Source organism: Carassius carassius, chromosome 36 (genome assembly GCF_963082965.1).
Source record: "Carassius carassius chromosome 36, fCarCar2.1, whole genome shotgun sequence".
NCBI classification, from domain to species: Eukaryota; Metazoa; Chordata; class Actinopteri; order Cypriniformes; family Cyprinidae; genus Carassius; species Carassius carassius.
This window is the reverse complement of record NC_081790.1, coordinates 17,240,317-17,259,288: the sequence shown is the minus strand read 5'-3', so window position 1 is coordinate 17,259,288 and position 18,972 is coordinate 17,240,317. Positions and strand designations below refer to the sequence as shown.

The 18,972-nt window shown below is 39.6% G+C and overlaps 1 protein-coding gene across 1 annotated transcript; it reads right to left on the bottom strand.

Annotated features, from left to right (window-relative positions):
• Positions 1-419: 419 nt before the first annotated feature.
• LOC132117327 (cyclin-J-like) lies at positions 420-12,105 on the bottom strand. Its single transcript, XM_059526557.1, has 6 exons — positions 11,802-12,105; positions 11,148-11,243; positions 8,555-8,765; positions 2,511-2,810; positions 1,266-1,425; positions 420-1,161 (listed from the first exon to the last, which is right to left on the bottom strand). The coding sequence occupies exons 2-6, from the start codon at positions 11,223-11,225 to the stop codon at positions 687-689; spliced, it is 1,224 nt and encodes a 407-aa protein (XP_059382540.1). The 5' UTR covers positions 11,226-11,243; positions 11,802-12,105; the 3' UTR covers positions 420-686.
• Between the last annotated feature and the right edge of the window lie 6,867 nt (positions 12,106-18,972).

Here is an 18,972-nt window from a genome sequence, read left to right as displayed (position 1 = left end):
TGGCTAAGTTTCCCTGGGGGAAGGAGGAACTAGTAAAGCATGGTCTCCTCCAGCATGGAAAAGAGGGGAGCACAGATGCCTCCGTCCCCTGGGGCATCTCCCTCCATCTGCTTGAGGGAACTGGAACCTCAGCGTAACGTCAACCTTCTCTAAAGACTTGGACAAGAAATACAGACGAGAACAAAAGAAGCAACTTCATACAAACATCAGCTGGTTCAATGGTACGTTGTGTGTTCGTATTAAAGAGATCTGTACATCCCTGATATGTGGCATGTCACTGTAAACAAGACCAGAAGGGAGACAGGATTCTTGATCGTAAAGCCATCGGTTCATATAAAAAGGCAGCAGCATTAAAGGACCGTACAGCAAATCCAGTGAAAGTTCAAGGACTTGTTTGAAAATGCTGGTGGGATGGATCCCCAAGTCTTAAGCTTGTGGCACTGGAAGAAGGTCCTCACTTGGCTAAATACTCTTAAAAACTAGACATCCTCAGTTCATGAAAAACCCAAATGCTAAAATACCCATAGTTCTCAAGTTAATACTATGACTTCAGTTGGATCCGCTCGACTGTTGGCTTTCTGTTTGGAAAGTTTCCGTCGGCGTCCGGGACGAAGCCCCTCGGGGGCGGCAGAGAGGGCGGAGGACGGCGGCAGCCCCAGGTTGAGTTTGTCCTCCCTCTCCTGGCGTCACCTGTCGAAGCAGCCGGCTGTGAACGTGTGGTGGGAACTCAAGCAGCCGCTCCCGTAAGTCAGACCGAGGCAGTGGCGCTCGGGCCCCATGCTCACCTGCATGGAGATGGGACCCTGGAGGGGCAAGCCTCGCAGCCCCGACGCCAAGCTGGGGAAAGACGGGAAAGAGCTGGCCGGCATCGAGGCTGAAAGCAGACCGGCCTGGTGGGGCTGCAGATATTCCCGGGAGCCCACCGGTCCCAGGGCCTGGCAGTCGGCCAGCATGTGCAGCTGGGATAACGCCGGCGAGTGCTGGGGGAGCTGCGGATAACTGCTGGCCTGGAGGAGCAGCTGCTGGGAGCTGGAGGCAGGCTGCCTTTGCAGAGAGGGGGTGGCAGGGCTGTGGGGGACGTGAGCTTGCGGCTGGAGGCTCTGACTGGCCGAAGGGGAAGATTTGGATTTGTTGGCTTCTTTTACGTCATTGTCGTGAGCGCTGCAAAATTTAACAAAAGAGCAGGGTTAAGTGCAGCATGTGTGGGTTACTTCAGGGCACATCATGTTCTAAGAATGCGAGCATATACTGTGGTGTGCTCTTACAGTAACATGAGCTGGATGCACTGCGTCAGATGATCCCAGGAGTAGCCCGTGAGCAGGTGGAGGACAGTGGTCCAGCTGGGGGAGATCTGCAAGCAGATTCTGGACGCAGCTATGCAGGCAGCTGCCACCTGGGAAGGCCTGAAGCTCAGGAAGGCATGATCTACAACAGAGACACACACAAACATGATGTGTTATAGCCTCAGTGATTTTACCATGGTTAACAGACTGCTAGGCTTGAAACGTTTATTAAGCGGCTGCATCATCAGTATGCTTAATAAGTCATCAATAACTGACATATAGGTGATATGAATGAGTGGTAATTCATTTAAGCAAATAAATAAGACAGGGATTACAATTTATACTATAAATACTTTATATTAAATAGTAATTTTAAATGTAACATTAATATTATTTGTGCAGCGCTTCCAACAAGTTTTTAAAAAGTTCAATTATCAAAAAAAAAATATATAAAATACATTAATCACTGACAATGTGAAATTATTGGTATTGGTATTGGTAAATTGACTATTTTGCATTATTGTAAATTATAATAATACTGCTGTTCAAAAGTTTGGGGCATAAGAGACTCATGATTAAAAAAAAAAAAACCTTACCTAACCAAATCTTTTAGAAGTCTGTTATATAACCAACATTTTATCAAATTTACAATCTGAATTGATGATCTTCTCAAATTATACTTTGTTTCATCATTATTACTTAGTTTTAATAAAACATTCAAATTAGGGCTGCAGCTATCGGCTATTTTAGTAATCGAGTATTCTACAGATTATTCCATCGATTCATTGGAAAAGTAAGATAGGTCTCTTAAAATAAATAATTTGGTTTTTTTTTAAAGAAAAATAAAAAATTGTATTGCTTTTTATTGCATTTAGATGTATGCCTAGTTACACAATTTCATTCAGCTCAGAGAGACATGAATGCATTTAACCTGCAGTTACAAATGCATAAATAATATGTTATTTTTTAAAAAAAAAATTTAATTCTGATATTTAATTATTATACATTTAAAAAAAAAAAAATTATATATATATATATATATATATATATATATATATATATATATATATATAATTTAAATATGAAATTAAAACTGCCAGTAGGTGGCAGCAAGTCACTGTTAATAAGTGAGTCATTGCGACTGAACCGAATCATTTAAAGTGGTCATATGATGCGATTTCCATTTTTCCTTTCTCTTTGGAGTGTTAAAAAAAGTGACTTTTTCACCTTGCAACGAAACCTCAAGGAAGTAGTGCGTGTATTTGTCCATGAAAGCTTTGGTTTTGGACAGGGAGGAGAGGGGCCAGCCATTGTGCAGATCCCCCTCCTGCACAGCAGCGTGGAGGTAGTAGTCGATGAAGTGGGCAGGTGTGGGCATGCACAGGTTCCAGCCGAATGTCTCCAGCAGCAGCAGCTCCATCTTGATGAGGTCACGCTTGTTGAGGGTGAGGTTCAGACTGCACATGAAGCCCAGAGTGTTCAGCTGCTCCAGTTTGGGCACACGGTCCTCCTTCTCCTCGAACTTACCTGAGCCAAGACAAACAACTATTTGAGCTCAAGCATTTCATTTGTTTGATTTCGATTACAATGTTAAAATATGAATGCATGGATTATCCTGCTGGTATTCCAGACATCACAGAGATATCACAATGCAGATTCATCATGATGCGTTACAGATGAAAGCAAGGACATTTTATACCTTTTTATTAAGCTCCCATGATCAGATCTCACTAAGATCTAAGACATTCTTGATTTAAGAACAATGCATCTCTGTGCTTTTTCACATTTAAGGATTTTGCATTGACATCTTTAAGGTGAAGCATTTTGTGAATTCCTGTAATGAGAGAGCACAGCTTCCTCGTGGTGAATTAGCCCTTCACTGCAGAATTCCTTTGTTCTCCCCGTTACCCTTCCTAACTCTAGGTGCAAGGCGTTAATATCTTTTCCCCCCAAAGTCCAAGGCTCTGTAGTATTGCTTCCCCCGCAGTCTAATGCTCCAACAATAAAAGCCCCACGACCTCTGACTTCTACGGCTCATGCTTGAGCACCCACAGACCCCCTCAGATCGCTGGCTGACGTGGAGAAACGGACGGTCCAAACAGAATCCAAGGTCACACCTTCATTCACAGAGACTTCGTCTTAAATGACACGCAAGCACTATCAGGCCTCTACATCAAGACACTGGGTTTCAAAAACTCACATATTTTCTATGGACATTAAAAAAAATGTATACACAATTTTAATAACACTTTATGATTACAACATAACTTCTATTGTAAATGAGCATCTTAACTACTACACCGGACATAAACACCCAGTCATTACAAGAGTCAGATGGCAATTCAATAAGCGCTCTCTCAGATTTAGCAAGCCATTTTTTTCTGAGTCTCTTATGCACATCAAGGCGGTATTTATATATTTACTTAAATATTGTGAAATATTATAGCAATTTCTAAAACTGGTTATCGCTTTACTGATGTTATTCAATCAGAGAGATACAAAAATAGAAAGCCAATAGAATGGTTTCAATCTGCTAACGGAGACCAAAATTAGTCAAAAACGTCCTTATTCTTGGAGTCAAACACAAAATACAATTATAAATGCCAGCACCAAGAACACCACAAACAAACTAACAAACAAAAATAAAATTACATTTAAAGGAGCTATGTGGAGGTTTTTACATAAAAAAAATCTTTAAGATAGAGTTTTCATTTGTACATGTATGAGCCAACCATGATGTAAAAAAAAGAATGACACCTCGACTGTCCACCACGGTTGCCTCTATCAGCCTGGAGACTCAATTGTGTGTGGAGGAGTCGGGCCTGAACTGGCGCGAAAATTCACAAAATGACACCATGACAACAATTCAGACACCCACGGACACTCCTCGTAAGTAAAAAAGAAAAAGAAAAAAAAGAGCGTGCGCACTGAGAACGAGCATGAGACTGGCTGCAGTTCCTCTAACGGCCACTGGTGTCAGTAACGGTTAGAAATTTCAGAACCTACGCAATGCTCCTTTAAAAAAAGCAATGCAATAAATAAGTAAATACAAATATATACATAAGATGCAGCCATGGCTAGAACAATTCTGAGAATGTAAAATAAAAATGGGGGAGCAACAGTGTAGTCTATGTACATAGATCACAGGACAATTATGATCATTTTTTCTGAAACACTCATAATGACGTTATTTTACATATGGAATGCATTCAGGGCTGCATTTTATGAATACCAGTTTTTTTCCCCCAGTTACAAAGATATATTCTTTCTGCACAATATGACAAAACTATATCTTGAATGGTAATCTAGTCTATAACCATTTCACTTTTTGTTTAAATATATAAGCTATTTTACCAAATGTATATCAATCTTCATGATAGTCTGAAATTGTCATGATAATCTGAAAATCTGAGTCTTGAAAAAGTAAAAATAAAACAAACATAAAATGCTTTTTTTTAAGCAGCAAAAACAAATGAATTCATGGTTTCCAAGTTTGAATATAATCTTCATATATTATAGGAAATATCAGTGCAAAGTTAAAGAGAAACAAACAAACATGAAGTTTTAAACACGTTAATTATACAATAAATTATCATGATCTGTCATAATTATACAATATTTTGCACTGTATATATTTTATATAATTATACTACATGTACACTACTATTATTTTGCAATTATGTGTCATCCTGATGAACTGGATCCTGATGAACCCAAAACATATGAATCCTTTGTTCTTGTGTGCAGCCAACAAAGACAAACAGAAACAAGTTTCCTATCTATTGTCTTTCACATCATCACATTCAATTCAAACTAAAATACAATCTTTTGTCGTGTCACTGTAGATTCAGCAGCAGAACAGGAAACCCTGGTGGACCTTCATGGTCAAAAATGCCAAGCTGACACAAAAAGCCACTGCACAGTGTCTTTTCTTAATTATCTGGGGCGTACAAATTCTTTTCATTAGCATCAAACCTCAGGGGGGCATCTGTCACACTAATCTGAATATCAGGAACCCTGCTGAGTGTTTCAGTTCAAACATGCCCCTCCAGGGCCCTCATCTCCCCCTCCCTCATCCTTCTGAGGAGAGGGCCAGCCTTCATTTGACATGCTACTCTACACCGTTTCATCAAAAAGGAGAGCTGAAGCTCCATTAGCTACAGGATGATATACTATTTCAACAGGGCTTCTTGCTGATAATGGAAAAGTACCAGAGGGTTGGGGTTTCATTATATATATATATATATATATATATATATATATATATATATACACACACACATATACACATATGTACATACATACTATTAGGTTTGATTAAAGTAACCCTATTATGGATTTTTGAAAACTACCTTTTATGCAGTGTGTAACAAAGCTTTAATTGAATGAAAACATCCTACAAAATTTTAAATCTGAAAGTGCACTTTGTATAAAGTATTGTCTCTCAAAAGAAAAAAGTCGACTCTGAAATGAATCATTGAAATTAGTCATTTTTACAATGAATCCCAAGCTATGTCACGTTGACGTCAACATGAAGCATTAGCATATTGCACGCCCACTTGCATTGGTCTGAAATGAAAATGCAAATTCATTTTTGCCAATAGGTGCCAATTTTGGAGCGGTAAAAAAGCATTTCCCCAGTAACACTGAACACAAAGCAGCGCTGCTAACAAACACTGCTCTATCAGACATACAGGCATGATGAAATGAAAATGGGACCAATCACCGCAGACTAGCGTCACGCAAAGGAGGGGATTGGAAAAATGAATCGTTGAACGAATCGCTTGAGAGTCTTTGAGCAAATAAGTGAAAAATAAATGCATATTATAAGACAATGAAGGGTTTTTTGACCTTGCATATGCATGTCAGCCTGTTGTTGGGGACTCCCAAACCCAAAATATGAACCTTTCATAACCCATAATAGAGGAACTTTAATAAAAACCAGTTTCACGACATACACTGTGCATGTTAGCATAACAAACCCCCATCGCCTCAGCTCAGGAGAGGAAATGAGCCTGATATCTCACCCTCTCCAACTCCGAAGTTCTCAGCTAAAAGAATGAGAGTGGGTGGGTGTGGGGGGCTAATTGCACTGATAACATCAAGCTCAAGTGTTCGTCCATGCGTATCCTCAAACTGCATTTAGCCATCATTCATCCCTGAATGTTATCACCTAAAAACTAGATCTGAAAGTCTTGATTTATTTCCTCTGTTTCAGGACAGCAGTGTTTTATTTTTATTTTTACGTTGATCTCAGCTAAAATCTTGGCACGACGCAATATCTGCCGACTCAGCCTTCAAGATGATCATCCTGTGTTAATACGGGGTTACGGTCTGGCTTCAAATTACACAAGCTTAAAAAAAATCTTAAACCAAAGTAAATGAGCTTTAGTAGGGCAGCAGTGTTATTTTAGTATTATTTATATACTATTAAAGTATTCTTTTCTTTTTAATTAGCTTTTATTGCTATATTTTAAGTCATTTTGTTGTATTTTTGTCATTTTTATTTGTTTTTAATATATCTATTTGACTTTAATATATATTAATACATATTCATTTTAATTCATATATATTTTAATTCTAGTAATTTCAGTAAGGCAGCATTTCTCATTTTTATGCTTTTCATCTAATATTAATATTTTAATTTAGCTTCATCTCAATTACCAAAAACATTTTTTAATAGTTTTAGTGAACAATGACAGGCACACTAACAATATTAACCCTCGTGCTGAGCTGAAAATCCTTTATCTAATTTGGTATTCCAAGTCAAAATATAAATCTCTCAGCATGCAATATTATCACCAAAACTCAGATTAATTTTTATTAAAAACTTGTTTTCTTTTGTTTAGCAATGGTTTTTATTTATTTTTGGAACGGACTGATAATAGGCCCCACTCATATGAGCTTACGCACAGCAGTTTTGGAGTTTATTTTGTGAATAGATTAGAGAGGCCTTTGATCAACCAGTTCCAAAAAGAAAGACAAAAACATGTAATAATTCAAAGAAAACAATTTGACCAAAAATGTAATCCAACATTTGACAGTATAGCATTACGAAAAATGTTGGACATTTTGAAGTGTGACAAGGTGAGGGAAAATAGTACAAAAATACACACACATAGATAAATTCAGTAAGTTTCAGTCCAATGTAGTAAGTTCCTCCTGGTCAAAATGGCCGGAACACAACACAAGGGTAAAATGTAATACTAATTAGGGATTTTTTTTATAGTCATGAAATCACAAACCCTTTTGTTTTATGCAAAGACAGCACCTCTCTACCATTTGTCATAATAAATCTTGGTGTGAATGGAAACTTTGCTATGCTCTCAGCTTTAAGCATAGGGCTGGATGCCCCAGACACATTGAGTGCAGGCGACTCTTAAGAGAAACCCAACAATGACCACAGCCGCCTGAATCAATGACTTGGGGAAAGGGAGTGATATCCTCACAAGAAACATGAGCAAAGCCATTATTCATTCAGACGAAAGCAATTAATTATTGCCTGAACACTGCCAATTGCTGGCCGGCACAAAACAACCCTCCCCCAATCAAGAGGCAGCTGTAATGAGGGTCAGAATAAAGCAAGAGATTCGCTATATAAAAGACAACCTTTAAATTATTCAGGTCAGTATTGTACAGATACAGAAAGCACTCTGCATTAATTGTCATTTTGGCCGCCTTAATCTGGGTTTCAGATTTTAATCTGTGAAAAACACCAACACATGGCGACACAAGTCACCCCCTCGATCTTATCTCTCTGGCTTTGTTTGTGTGCAAGCAGACGTGCCACCACTGATAACATGCCCCGCCACATTACACAGCACAGATATATTATGAGTCAGACTTCCTTGTTTCCCGCACAATAAATCTACTAAAGACATCTGGCGACACTTCTGCATCACTGCAAGAATGTCTCTCTCTGTCTGCCGCATAAAGCTTTTGCAATCCACCTGAAACTGTCCGAAGCGACACGCCAAAGCAGCTGTAACTTGCTGGAGCTCTAACTGATTTGTGCGTTGGATAGGTTGCCTTGGAGACTGACTCAGGGGTCTCGAGGCCAGCAGAGACTGTGGCCTCTTATGCACACAGCTGTCACACAGCACAATACAGCAGCCAGCTATAGTGCAGAGAATCAGACGCGCTCGCTCGGTTCAATAGGAGCACCCAAACATGAAATTTCTGCAGTTCAAATTTATGAATCATCAGATAAGAATCAAAAATCTAATACAGGTGAGCAAAGAAAAGTGCAATCAAATTCACATGTGACTCACTGGCCAGGAGGAGACAGGAGAGAGCGATGACGTACAGCTGCCGCACCGCTACATCATAGTGGTCCATAAAGAGGTCGAGCAGGTAGACGGCCAGGTGACGTGCCGTGGGGCAAAGCTGGTATCGGTTACTAAGAACAGCGAGCAGGTCGGCAAAGTACCGTCGCATCCCGATCTGTGGAGATTGAGCCTGGTATGTTGGCAACTTCAGCTCCTAAGGAGAAAAGGATGGTATGGTTTTTATGTAACAGTGTATATAATATTTGGACCATGGTAAGTTACAAAAAGTATCACGGAATTCAGCAAGAATGCATTAAATTATCAAAAGTGACATTTAAGGTATTTATATTGTTCCTAAAGATTGCTGAACTTTCTATTGAACAAATAACCCCGAAATGTATCAGTTTAGACAAAAATACTAGAAACACAACATAATAAAAAACATCTTGAGCATCACATCTGCATTTTAGATTGATTTACTGAAGAATCATGTGACACGTATGTGACAGCTGCTGAAATTTCAGATTTGCCATCACAGAAATCAACTCTATTCAAATAGAGAATTATATATAATTTGTATTTTAAATTATAATTTTTTATTATATATTTTTATAAATATTGCTTTTTCATATTAATAATAATAATATTTTTTATAATATTATAAAAATCTGTGATATTACCATGTAAATTCTGTTTATAATATAAAATACTATATAATCCGTTAAATATAGTAGTGACGTAAATAAAATAGTTAGCATAAAGGATCTGAAAATATATTCAATTAAAAATAACAGTATAAATGTACCATTTTCAAATGGACAATGCATCTTCAAATCAATTTATGAAAGATTAAACATTTTTCATGAACAAGGCCCATCAAAATAATTGCCTTTTGTCAGCACGCTCTGTAAACAACTAAACCAGAGCCATTCTCAGAAGTTAATCCAATACCAACTGCGCAGAAATGACAACTCAAACACAGCTCCAGTCACATTTAATAAGCATCTAAACAGTCAAACTCTTTCCAGACATGAGTCTGCAGGCAGAGTGTGCTGCTTTTTAGTGGCTGTTGAGGAGGCTCTGCTTCCTTTACAGGCCTAGCCATCATGTCTCACAGCCATCTGTCCCCTGTGGGGTGAGGGGCTGGGATTTGACCCTCTCAAGGAGCCCTTTTGTGGGGCATGCTCGCAATTTAGTCAGCCCTACAGCTGCTGCTGTATTTGAATGGCTGATCAGTTTGTCAACTGAATATCTTGATGCAAACAGTTTTCAAAAGAACATGCTTTTTCAAAGCATCTTTAAATAATATAACAAGGTAAAGCCAGAGGAAATAAAACTAGCTCAGGACCCCTTTGTGGCTTTATATTTTTGTGGGTTTCACACAGATAAAACGGGAACTGGCACTTGAAAAGAGGAAATAGACTTGCTTGAATATTGTCAAGCTTGCTTTAAGACAAACTAAATAACACGAACAAGAAACATAAAATTACAGAAGAAATATACTAGAATAATTTAGCATCGTTCTAAAGAATTTACAAGCAAAATTAAGTACAACGCTACTAATTAACCTCCTCAAAGAGATTGCTGTGTCTAAATAAAATCCAACAAAAAACTAAACCTCTCATCTTCACATATTTCTCCAAACAGCTGAACCACTTTGCATCTGCATTGCATTAGTCCTACATATCACTACATTCACATACAACTCTGACTAACCAAGCTGTGGAAGAGAATAATGTGCCAAAAAAAGGTTCATGCAACCACATTCAGTCACATGCATCATTTTTTGCCACTCCTTGACAAGTGCTGAATAAACCCAGCAGGACTGTTTAGTCCAGTAATCTAAAGCTAACAGACAACCTCAAGTACAAACACACACAAACAGAACACTTCACATTCCAAACCGGATGTGAGAAGACCCCGCAATAAACAGGATGGACAATAAAAAGACAGCGTGCACTAAATAAATGCACTTAAACCTCACTGTCAGTTCACATGGTTTAGCAATACACTTCCTAGTGCTCCAACTCAGGTGTGTCCAGTAGTAAAAAAAAAAAAAACACCATTTACTAACAATGATAAAACAGCTTGTCTACTTTTATGTAAATTGCTAATGGATTAAAACTGTGACCAAAATTCCAGGGCCCAAGATTGACCCCAAATTATAAAAAAAGTATAATCGTGCAATATTAGGCTACTATATAATCACAGCACTTTTAAAGTAAAATAAATAAATTAGGAAAATGCATTAATAAAGCTAAACTAAAAGTAGGCTGAGTACCTTAATGGTTTTGCAAATAGTCCTGGTTCCTGGTTGTAAACTATATTCAATATTATCAAGGAATTGTGTTTACAATATGAATGCAGACAATACTAGACGATGCTTTGTCTGGGAACTTTCATAAGGCCACAATCAGAGTATGTTTTCTGAGGGCTGTGTGACATTTCACACTTCCCCATCAAAGCTTGGACAAGTCAAGCTGAACCTAGTTCAACGTGTGGCAATTGTGCCATTGGAGACCTGGACGTTGACGTCTGGGTTAAAACTGCACTTTGATATCCAATGATGAATGCGAAGCTGTTTATTACAACTCACCTTAATTCGCAGAGCCTGATGGATGTCCGCTGCAAGCTGGCTTTTCCACCACTGCCCCTCCGATTCCATCTTTCCCATCCAGAAAGGGCCCCAATCCTTAAACACAAGAATGAGGGAGTGAAAGTAGCAATTCCAGTTCAGTTTAGATACGAATTCTACCACACCACGTCTTTCAGGTTTGTTTGACAGAAAAAGTATTTCAGGGGAACTAAAAACATAAGATGAGTGGGCGCTTGTGGGCAAATCTTTTCTGAATTTGCTGAGCTTGAAGTCGTCCAGCAAAGTTCAAGCATCTCAAGCTGAACTCCAACAGCTGCTTGGCCGAAAAGCACGACTTTATCCCATTAACTTGTGAGAGATCTAGGGCTGAATTTTCCCTACCTATAGGTCACTTTCTAAAAAAAAAAAAACAGAAATAAATAAATCGGACCAAATGAAAGTGACCGGCGCCGCGCATCTAGCCCTGCGGCACGCCACGAGACCCTTATTACAGCGATATCAAGTATACATGAGAGTTGTGAAGGAATAAAGCGAAGAGTTTCGGTTTAAACGCCTTAATCCAAACTATGACTATCCAAACTAAAAAATAAGAGGAAAATTAAACATTTTAGGAAACAATATAACGCTCTTTATTAAAACAACAGCGCGTCTTACCACAGAGACAACGGCGCTCCAGACCCCTTTGTTTCAAAACTGCCGCATACTGGAGTTAAATCCTTCAACTACGCGCGTGTGTACTTTTCGAAACGAATACCATACCAAGAGGAATCCTTTCCGTGAATAACAAAGTCGCTTCCGTGTGCAGTTGGATGGTTTTTTTAATCAAAACACCGCCGCGCGTGTATCCAAGTTAACCCTTTGACTTTTTTCGCCGTCCCGTGTAGTGCGCTCCCCCAGCGGCCTGAGAGGAGCAGCTCTGAATGATGTTGTTTGCGGAGCTGCGTGGTAGCTCCACACGGGGAGGAGTCCGCAGCCCGGACATTAACATGAGCATTGATTCAAACGATTCGTCAATTTATTTAAAACACTGATATATCAAATATACTGTAATGTGCGTGTATATGTTTATTAAACAAGTAAATCTACAGGTTACATGCGGTGATTGTGGTTTACTGAGATTACTGAGATTGTGTTGTTTTGATGTAGGACAGCGAAGAACAACACATTTTAATTTGTTTATGTTTAATCATTTTATTTTAATAAACAAATAAAAAAGTTAGTGGTACGGAATCTTTTAATAGCCTAAATAAATAAACAAATGAAATTTTTAGTGGTGCGAGATCTACGTTTTCGAATACTAATTTTGAATTTGAATAACTGTGAAATGAATTTATGATATTAAGAATGGTTAATGGTTGTCAGAATAGTGCTGTTTGAACTTGTACAGATCCCACGCAAATTTTAAAACTCAATCCTAGTTTGGTAAAATGAAGTGACTAATATGATTTTATGATATTTTATCCCTGCATTTGGCCAGCAGGTGGACCCTGCAGTTCTAAGCATTGTACTAATTGTAGGACGGAGGTTCATGTATAATCTCATAAACAGTATCTATACTGAATACAGCAATAATGCCTGATATTGTGCAAAGAATCTTTAGCATTTTATGATGAAGTCAAAATATTTGGTCGTTTCATACGTAGCAGTTTAGCACTACAGTACTAGTTGCAGTATGTACGGCAGTTTCAGCAGTATGGTAGATCTTATAGATCCTCTGCAAGATCCTCTGCAATTTGCATATCAAGCCTCTAGGAGAGTAGAGGATGCATTCTTAACTGTAGGCTACAGCATCTGCTGCATTTGCATTTAGAAAAACCAAAAACTCATGCTAAAATTCTATTTGTGGATTTTTCATCAGCTTTTAACTGTATCTCTCCAAGAACATTAGCAGACACACTGGCAAATTAATTCTCATTAGATAATATGATGCTTATATGGGTGACTGGTTTTCTTGGTTGTAGAATCCAGCAGGTTAAGTTAGGAGGGTCTATCTCGGATAAAATAATTACTTCGGTCGGATCACCTCAGGGATGTGTCTTATCTCCATTACTATTTGTTTTATACACAAACTCTTGTGCTAGTGCTTTTAAAAACAGATTCATTATTAAGTATGCAGATGATACTGCCATAGTGAGTCTTTTACATGATGGAGAGGAAGAGCATGGTCCTGTTTTGAATTTCTTTCTGAACTGGTGTGAGAAATCAAATCTCCTCTTAAATGCCTCCAAAACTAAGGAGATGGTTATTGATTTTAGAATGAAAGAACTGGATATAACCCACTCTACACTAATTAATGGGGGGGGGGGGCAAATACAATTAGTAACACATTATAAATATCTTGGTAGTCTTGGATCATAAGCTTAAATGGGATGTATGGAATGATTTTTAAGTAAGAGGATACAACAAAGGTTGTATTTCTTTAAGAAATTAATGTCTTTTAACGTTCATAGCAGATTGCTTTTGATGTTTTATGGGGCTTTTATAGAAAGCACCATGACTTTCTGTGTGAGCTGCTGGTATGGAAATGCTTCAGAGGCTCAGAAGAAATCATTGAGGAATGTAATAATGATAAGCAAAATGTTGGGAACTGAGTTAACAAGTATAGAGAATATATATAAAGAGAGCATGCTTAAAGCTAATGTCATTGTGAATGATAAGAGGCATCCCCTTTCGTATATGCAATTGAATGATTACCATCTGACAGAAGAAATTGTGTTCCTCGAATGCATCAAAAACAGGTCCAAACAATTCTTTATCCCCCAAGCAATTAGATTTTTTAATTTTTCTTCCAGCCTTGACTGATGGTCAGCCGGTCTGATCAGCTTAAATTAGATCAGCGCAAATTATTTTCCCCAAGGGGATAAATAAAAACGAACTGACTGGTATGGCTACTTAGGAATGAGACAGGCTTGTTAGGTTGTTAATGCCATTTTAATATATCATCCAAAATAATAATAATAAAAAGATGTATACTTACTGTAGTTATTCAGTTTAGTGGTACATTTTTGTGAGAGATGTACTTCAACAAGACAAATATGTTCCTTTTTGGATAAGTTTCTGCTAAATGCATAAATGTACATTTGAATGGAATAGGTGGAAATCTTCACTGCTATTTTCTTTCATTTCCATGTTTGAAAAGTTTCTATCCATATTTTCAGGGTGAAATGCTAATATGGAAGTTATGTTATAGGCTAATGCTCTTAACTCTCTGTAATGCTATACACTTCTCACAACTTAACACCATAGTGTCGGTGTGCCCCTCAGGTTTGATGTATGTGTTACTATGCGGATAAGAAACTTTTAAAGCACCGCTGGTGTGAAATGAAGCAGTCTTGTATCCTTGCTGCCCACTATATCATGTCATTAAACCATCAGGCACAGCCAAGACCAAGTGGGTCAAATACCATAGCTGTCATGGCCTGCATGGTCATGGCCAATTCAGTGAAAGTCCCGACCCAGAGTTGGCTGGCAACGCACAACAAACACTTGAGAGGAAGTGCACATCTGCTCTCGAACAACTGTGCTTTCGAACAACAGTGCTTCCTCGCATAGTTAAGGTAAATCTGATACATTTCACATCAAAATTAACTTCACACAAACAAATTTCAGATCAATGTACAATTAATTTAGATAATCATTTTAATGCCTACTATAAACAAGGACTACTTTGCACCATCAAATGATACCTCCATAACCAGCGTGACCATTCTATTTGCAGTGGCCATTTGAAGGCCCAATACTTACCACAGCGTACCCAGAAGACTTCAGCCCTATCTCCCTGATGATAGTGTTATGGGGCCTGGGGAACTATATTTAGCTGGCCCTGTGACTGCACTGACTATGTTAGTCAGATTCCAAAGGAAACGCTCCAGCACAGCCAGACCAGCACCTGCTGTCAAAGCTGACTGCCACACCACTACCATAGCTACCACTGGGCCTGGACCACATATCCTGATCCAGACCTCAGCAGCCAAAAAATAAGGTCTGATTCATCTCCTCTGCAGTCCCTAGCTTAGTGTACTTTTCAAAAAGGCATTTGCCCTAATTTCTTTTTTATAGATATCTTGTCTGTTGACTTGACACAGTCCTTTGACATTTTTTCCTTGATTTCTCATTCAGATTTAAAACCTCAGAGGAGTTTCAACAAAAAGGAGAAGATTTTGGGTGGCTTGGATCAGGTGAGAGAAGTTTTAACATTGAGGTGGGAGACTTTTTGGTATACACAGCATTTCCTTTGACAAGCACAGTTAAGTCAAATACAATGGGAAATAAATGAAAATGTTTCATCACAAATCAAATGCATGAGACTCTTATCAGTGATGCTGCTACCATTTTGAGTATTTAATTATTATTTTTTATACACAAATAATTTATATTAACAATGTGTAATTTATGTCTAATTTTAAGCATCTAAAAATACAATTCTTTATTATTTTTTATTTTTTTTAGAAGCAAGGCAAGCTGGATCTCATGTTTCATCTTGATGCAACATCTAATTTTTTTAAACCATAAACAATTCAGCACTTGCATCAGAAATTTTCAGACATCACAGAATACATTTTTTGTGGCTTTTAAAGAGAAATGTCTGTGTCATCTGCATCTATCATCGACAAAACCAGTCTGTCTCTCCAACAAAGAGATGAAGGGGAAAGTGACCTAGAGCAGACTGATGATATCACGGATGACTCTGCAAGTTCATACTACACTGCTTTTTGTTCTCTGAGTGAGTATAGTGAAGCTTTAGGGGACACAACACACACTGTCTCTACGGAGCGTTCTGCTGAAGGTGGCACATTTGAGTTCTGCATTGCTACTATGGAAAGCATCACTTCAAGGTCCTTGATCACAGAAACCACACTATCACAGGACTGCAAAACACAAGAAGAGAACAGTACAGAAGTGCTCCCTGATGTGTCCCAATGTGACCAGGATAAACCTTCATCAACTGAGAGAGCATTAGAATCTGAGTTAAAACATCTGCTGTCAGGTACAACAGCAACAAATGTGGATTTGCAGTTTGTAAAGTCAGCCTTTAGGAACCCTGTGCAAAAGCTGGATAATTCTGACAAGCTTAATTTATCAGGAGAAGATTCATTGGTTAAACCGAGGGATTATTTTGGAAGCAGCAGGACTGTATTTCATACTAACATTAGAACCGCTGAGGAGCACAGCTCCCCAGAACCCATATTCACTTCAAACACTATTTTGATAACGCCTGGGAGAAATCAATACAGCAAGGGTAGGGAACAGGAGCATGGTGGCACAGAGCCAAAAGAGAACCACGCGACACAAAAGCAAAGACCCAGGGAACGTTTGAGTGCACCCAGGCTTGAGAGAGGCGGGCATATTCTGGGTCATATGCAAACGGAGGGGGAGGGCCAGGGTAGAGGGGTGAGTTGCGGAAAGGAGCAGGTTGAGCTGTCAGTCAGGTCTAGAAATAGAAAAGCGTCTGCAAACTGCATCTCAACACTCACAGCCAGCAAGCAGGAGTCAAGAATCCCGCCGCACTGTTATTCAGAGCGTATCCCCGCAACCAGGCACCAACACCAGCTACAGAGACTCGCTGATACTCGGACGTTGGAAAAGCAGAGCCAGCAAGGTGTCTGGCAGTCCAGACCACTCTCCTGCAAGCTGTGTTGCAGCTCTTGGCAACCCTGCCACACTACAGAAAAGACCAGAGGATCAACCAGCATGGGAACAAAGCTTGCTGAGGGCAGTAGTAAGGTGGGGGGCCTTGTTAACCAGGCCCAGGTAAGATCTTCCTGTTCTGAAGCTGACAACCTGCATGTTTTCAGTTCAAGCTGTAGGCCCTCAAGTCAGCCCTCTGCTGAGGAAAAACACAAAAATTGGACAGATGATGTTCTCTCTTTTAAAATGCAGATGTACTCAAACACTCAAAACACATCTGCTTACTCAGAATCCAGCAGCTTTGAGTGTGTTGATGTGGCATTGGAAACGACAGACGAAGTAAACCGGAGCTTAAAGACTGTGCCCAAAAGACAAATCCAACTGAAGAGACGGGACACAGCAGAGGTGCATGCCAGAGAAAACAACAATCAAACCCTTCAGGTTGCAAACACACCTGTACGTGCCCGGGACATATTTCAGCGTCAACATAGCACCCCTGCAGCTTTTAACCAGGAGTCCCATGTGGCCGATCAAAGGTCAGTACAGGCTGAGCGAAAGCAAAGGCTTCAGAAATCATTTTCCCTAGATGAAACATCCAGCAAAACCCAGATGGCTTCCTGCATCATAACAAATGTCCTATCGAAAAAAATGCAAAATGAACAGAATCTTCGCACCTTGGATGTTTCTGATAAAGCTTTTGCTTCTATCAAAGTGAACAACAGGGCTACTACCACCGAGGAATGTGTCTATATGTCAGGCAAGGAGATATATGCTGAAACTACCAAACTAAATCAAAGTGCATCTCTTAAGAGGGAGGCCCTGAGAGAGTCCAGCCCTGTTCAAAAGCACTGCAGTGTTAACTCAAAAACACAACCAAAGCTGCTGAGCAAACATGGCTTCAATCCTCTTTTAAGCACAACTGGCAGGTCTGAAGCTCAATGCAGTGTCACTGAAATAACTGACTCTTCAGAGAAGGAGAAAGCAGAGAAGTTGAGCCCAAGAGAGGAGGTGTTGCGGCTGCCTAACCTGAGCCCTGGAGGGAAGCTATCCTGTGACTCAGCAAAGGGCAGAGCATGGAATTCGACTGCAGCAACAAATGTAGCCATCAGCACACAGGCCTCTGTGAAAACCACACCTGAAGAATGTCTTACAGGGCAAGGAATCCATAAACATCACAATATGACCCTAACCAATGTGCTGGAAAAGCAGGAGCAACAGGCTGGCACCATGGAAAGTACACTCAGTCCTACTAATATTGCATGCCTAATCTCTGATTTGGAAGCAAATGCAGTGGATAACACAACCCCACAAGCTGATGAGAGCAGTGTTGGAAAGGAGCAAGAGAGTGGCAGAGAGGAAGTGAAGTCACCAGAAGAGTCTGCAATCCTAGGTATGCAACGCCAAGGAAAATTTAAAGCCATGGGCCCTGTGCATGTAGTAAGAGACATGAGAAGCCTAGTGAAAAACACATACAACATGTCCTTCAAAAGCACAGGGGAATCAGCCCATGGCATAGATGGGAGTACCCCTTTGTGTAAGCCATCGGTACAAAATTTTAGCAACAACAAGGGTGAAGGTAAGGGAAAGGGATGCAGATCAGAAGAAAAACCCCTGGTACGGAAAGTAACTCCACCTCTTATACTGGAGAGGAGGAGGGATCACTCTGCAACAAAAGGATGCTCAACTAAGGTAATGCCACCCAATGAATCGAATGACAAAAATCATACTGTTGGATTTATAAAGGTCAGCCCAAATAGTATAACCAAGGCAAACAGTTGTGCCTTGTCAAAGCCCTCAGAGACACAGGTTAGCCAAGTTTGCAAGAGGAAACCTAATGTTGTAGTCAGCGATACAAACTTGAAACCGACAAACAGGACAGACCTGGCACTGCAAGCTAAAGAGGAGGCCTCTACTGACAAGCCTACAAAAGGAGACTTGAACAAGGCAGAGCATGAGATGACCATCAGCTCTGACAAACTCTTCCCAGTAGCTTTGCAATATTGTCCACCCATAGCAAGTTCTGAGCATCAGGACTATGGCAAGATAATCAGTGATGCCCTCCAGACCCCATGCCTTCCTCCCAGGTCACAAAGTTCAGTGGGGCCTCTGTCTGCTTGCATCCTAACAGTTGCTTCAACACCCATGGTTCCCTCATATTATTACAAACCCAATCCGCCAATCTGCTACCAGACAATCT